This window comes from Carassius gibelio, chromosome B18 (genome assembly GCF_023724105.1).
Source record: "Carassius gibelio isolate Cgi1373 ecotype wild population from Czech Republic chromosome B18, carGib1.2-hapl.c, whole genome shotgun sequence".
Taxonomy (NCBI): domain Eukaryota; kingdom Metazoa; phylum Chordata; class Actinopteri; order Cypriniformes; family Cyprinidae; genus Carassius; species Carassius gibelio.
The window spans coordinates 28,143,759-28,147,954 of record NC_068413.1 but is presented as its reverse complement, the minus strand read 5'-3'; the positions used below and the strand labels follow the sequence as shown (position 1 = coordinate 28,147,954).

At 35.5% G+C, this 4,196-nt stretch overlaps 1 protein-coding gene across 1 annotated transcript; it reads right to left on the bottom strand.

Moving 5' to 3' along the window:
- Positions 1-654: 654 nt before the first annotated feature.
- On the bottom strand, positions 655-3,983 carry LOC127977363 (extracellular calcium-sensing receptor-like). The gene is made up of 6 exons (XM_052582236.1): positions 3,784-3,983; positions 3,359-3,647; positions 2,429-3,238; positions 2,049-2,273; positions 1,671-1,794; positions 655-1,556 (listed from the first exon to the last, which is right to left on the bottom strand). The coding sequence occupies exons 1-6, from the start codon at positions 3,981-3,983 to the stop codon at positions 655-657; spliced, it is 2,550 nt and encodes an 849-aa protein (XP_052438196.1).
- Positions 3,984-4,196: the final 213 nt, after the last annotated feature.

Genomic DNA, 4,196 nt, shown 5'->3' with positions numbered 1-4,196 from the left:
CCAGCCTCAGACTAAAATCCAAAAAATCTAAAATCTAACTTTGGGAAACTAGAAGTGAAAAATGATTTCATATGTCAACTGTGTAATATACACATTCAAAAATTTCAAATGAAAAACATGACATATAAACAGACTTTAATAAAAAGAAGAAGAATTTTTTTTAATGTATATATTCCATTGAACTATAACATACACATACACATAATGTGTTTTTATCTGTTAAAAAAAAAAAAAAAGTCCAATTTAACCCAGTAGTAGGGTCGCATTGTATTCTACGGATCAGTTAACCCCTTTATTCTAAAATATTTAGTCTAAATAAGCTTTTATATATATATATATATATATATATATATATATATATATATATATATATATATATATATATATATATGTTTGCTTAGTTTTATTAATTTATTTATTTTACATGTGGTTGAAGTGTCCAAATACTTTAGAATGCACTATATTATTAAGAAAAAAGTTTTCTAAAGACCCAAATTGTAATTTGTAAACATTTACTTCATATGTGTGTGTGTTTAACAAATAAGATATATCTGGGTAATTTGGTTTCCACAGTTACTCTATGTATACACTATCTTGAAATTGTACAGTTTTTTTCACATTCATTAAATATCAAATATATTATACAACATGATTTTATTTTGTAAATTTTCCCATTAAATGTTGCTTTGTGTTCTTCTCAGGCTTTAATAAAATAATGTAACATTTGGGGGTGAACAAGCAGAAGAGCAGGCCAAAACTAGAAGCTAAAATAGCAAAAATCTCAACAGCGGTTGTAAATTTACCAGGTGAACTGACATATGCAGGGACAAATGCTAGCCACACTGCACAAAATATAAGCATGCTGAAGGTGATGTATTTGGCCTCATTAAAATTGCCTGGCAACTTTCGGGCCAGAAAAGCCAGAAAAAAAATTACACAGGCCAAAAGGCCTATATATCCCAACACACACCAGAAGGCCAGATCAGAGCCCACACTGCAATCCAGGATTATCTTGGACTGTTGATATTTAGTGTTTCTATAGGGGAAAGGAGGGGATATTGTAAGCCAAGCAGTACATATGATCACCTGAACCAGAGTGCAGCAGAAGATGATTATTCTCTGCTGTGTGGGGCCCAACCATTTCATTATATTGTTTCCAGGTCGGGTAGCTGTAAAAGCTGCCAATACCACTAAAGTCTTGCCCAGGATGCAGGAGATGCAGAGAGAGAAAGTAATGCTGAAGGCAGTGTGTCGCAGCATGCAGGACCAGGATGTAGGTTCCCCAATAAACACCAAAGCACATAGAAAACACAGAGTCAGTGATAACAAGATAAAAAAACTGAGTTCAGAGTTATTCACACGGACTATAGGGGTTCCTTTGTTGTACAGAAATATCACCAGTACTGTGACAGTCAGAAATGCTCCCACTACAGCAATCAGAGTCAGGGTGATTCCCATTGTTTCATGGGAGAGAAACTCAACCACTTTCGGAACACATATTGTTCCATTCACATTGGACCAATAATCTTCAGGGCATGACAGACAATCTACTGAATCTATAAATAAAGAGAAATTTTAAAATCAGGTCAATTAAGGCAAATTATGAAGATGAATGTAATAAGAACATGAAAAACTTGTCAATAGGAAAACATTCAGTAGGGTGTTTTGACCTGTCTGATTACTGATCTTGCCAATATCACATGGAACACAATCAAAGCAACACAAAGGTTGCCCACGACGGACAGCCTTCCTGAATCCTGGAGTGCAGCTGTTACTGCATACAGACACAGGTACCTAAAAAAAATAAAAATAAATAAAGGTATATATATATATTATTATTACTATTATTATTATTATTATTATTATTAAATTCTTATTAGAATGTGTGTGTCCAAACAACATAATTAGGAGTATTGAAACATAAAAAAGTCACCTGTTTTAATTATTCACAAAGTTATTATGCAAATATTGAAGTTCAAAAGATTACATAGTGACAATGTTTTTAATATAACAATAGATGGCAGTGCAGTGCACAGTCAACACCTTGCCTTGTTCTGTTGGTGAGACCACATGATAGCCTGCTCCACAATCAACAGTTCTCTCCCAGTTTGCTGAGCACCATCATAGAGGCCCACCTTAATGAATTGAATTTCGCCACTTGCATGCCTTTGCCAGTTTATTAAATCATATGATGGGATTGAATCTCCCTTAACATCAAAACTGACCTTTTCTCCAGAAACAGAGAAAGAGATTTCCTGTAAATAATGCTGAAGCTTTGGAGATGAAAAAAAGCAACAAGAAGGGGGAAAATGGAGGGATGGAGGGGGCAGATATTTATGATTAAAAACAAATTTTAAGAAGAAACAGATGCAGATAATCCATATTATTTGTGAAAATTCAGTTTTCCTTAAACCCTTAGCTATTTTACCTGCCATGGAAACACGTTGTTGAGGTTAGCACATGAGAAATTCTCAAACGGTCCATTTCCAGGTTTACAGTGAATGAGATTATGTAGAGAATGAGCAAAGGCATACACTGCTTTATATACATTGTAGGACACACGAGGGCTGGATGTGTTCATGAAGGCAGAGTGCTCTTGTCTGAGAATTTCCTTTCCGGTGCAGGAGGGCAAATGACTGTTCAAGCTGGATGTGGAGGGAGAACAACCATAGAGAGCCTCCCACAACTCCTGAACTTGAGGGTTAGAAGGGTACCTTTCTGGGGTCACTGTTTTGAGGTAATTCTGAAGACCTGGAATGTGTCCTTGACGTATTGCAAACCCAATTGTGCCATCTAAGAATGGATATGTTTCTGCTAATATTGAAGCTGTAACCCAAGCCTCACTTGCAATCCATTGAATTCCTGTGATATTTTGGGTCACAAACTCTCTTAAGAAAGGGTCAAATTCCCCCTCCCCTGAAAAAACAACCACCACCTTGGCTGTTGATTCCTTCATTACTTGAAGAATCTTCAGGACCTGTTCCTGGGTACAGTCTTTAGGGATCATTTCATGATAGGCCAGACAAATGTTGGTATTCTCAATTTCTCGCTTTAAGCCTTGTAAAGCAAACCTGCCATAGTCATCGTCTTCAGTGACCATTCCAACCCATGTCCAGTCAAACCGCTTTAAGAGTTCTGCAATAGCCTTCACCTGATAATCATCATTGGGAATCACTCTGAAAAATGTTGGGAACTGCTTCCGATTGCTTAAACAAGAGCAGGTTGAGAAGTAACTTATCTATAAATAAAATAATAATAAAAAATAAATAAATAAACAGAAGAAACAAGTGTTAGCCAACTATAAACAGGAAAATGTATTTATTAATTTCTCTTTGCTTTTGTTTTCATTTATTTTTACCATGGGTATTCTGAAAGGCTCCAGAGTTCTGGAGACAACTACTGATTGTGAGGATCCAGACTCCCCTATTAATCCTAATAAAGTGCTAGCTCCAGAACATATAACACTTTGAAAAACATCCTGTCCATTCAACACTGCCAGGATTGCTTTCTGAGCAGTCACAGGAGCGCCACAAGAGTCAAAGATACTATAAGCCAGAGTATGGTTTGGTAAAATATCTTCTCTGTTGTTTATTTCCTCCACAGCAAGTGTCATAGTGAGAGCCCAGCGGAAAGCCCTTAGATCAAACCTGCATAAAATTATGTTATAAAAATACTTTCTTTTAAAACAGTGGATGGGTTTCTCATAATAATTCTTCAGAAAATGAATAAAACATAAAAAACATATTTAAAATGAGGTAAATAACATATAAGACATGTCCTTACCCTTGACACTGTGCTGCTAAAGGTCTATTTTTGTAGTCTGCTGGAGGAAGCTCTACTCTATAATGCAAAGGAAAAATTCCTCCTATTGTGAAGTCTCCACTAGTCATGAATACTGCCAAATTAAAGTCACCTTGTGGGCTGCAGCTTGAAGTTACAGCTGCACTGGAAAGATGAAATACAGAGACAAAAATATGAATCATTATTCTGTTAACCTTCAGAAGAAAAAAAGTGAGGAGATGCTTGTCTTACCTTTGGTTTTATATGTTAATAAAACATATCATTATTCATGACGTCGTCCTGAGTTGTATATCAAAACAGGTGCACTATTAAGTTTCCCAAGATGCCTCAATCTGAAACTATTATTAGTGTCTGTGTTATACATAATATTATACATTACAAAATCAATAATTACA

Excerpts from the sequence above, each read along its gene's own strand:
- LOC127977363 (XM_052582236.1), bottom strand. The coding sequence starts at position 3,983 with ATGATTCATATTTTTGTCTCTGTATTTCATCTTTCCAGTGCAGCTGTA. Across the intron at positions 1,795-2,048 it reads GGTCTCACCAACAGAACAAG|GTACCTGTGTCTGTATGCAG; the intron begins GCAAGGTGTTGA and ends TATTTTTTTTAG. Across the intron at positions 1,557-1,670 it reads CAAGATCAGTAATCAGACAG|ATTCAGTAGATTGTCTGTCA; the intron begins GTCAAAACACCC and ends CTTTATTTATAG.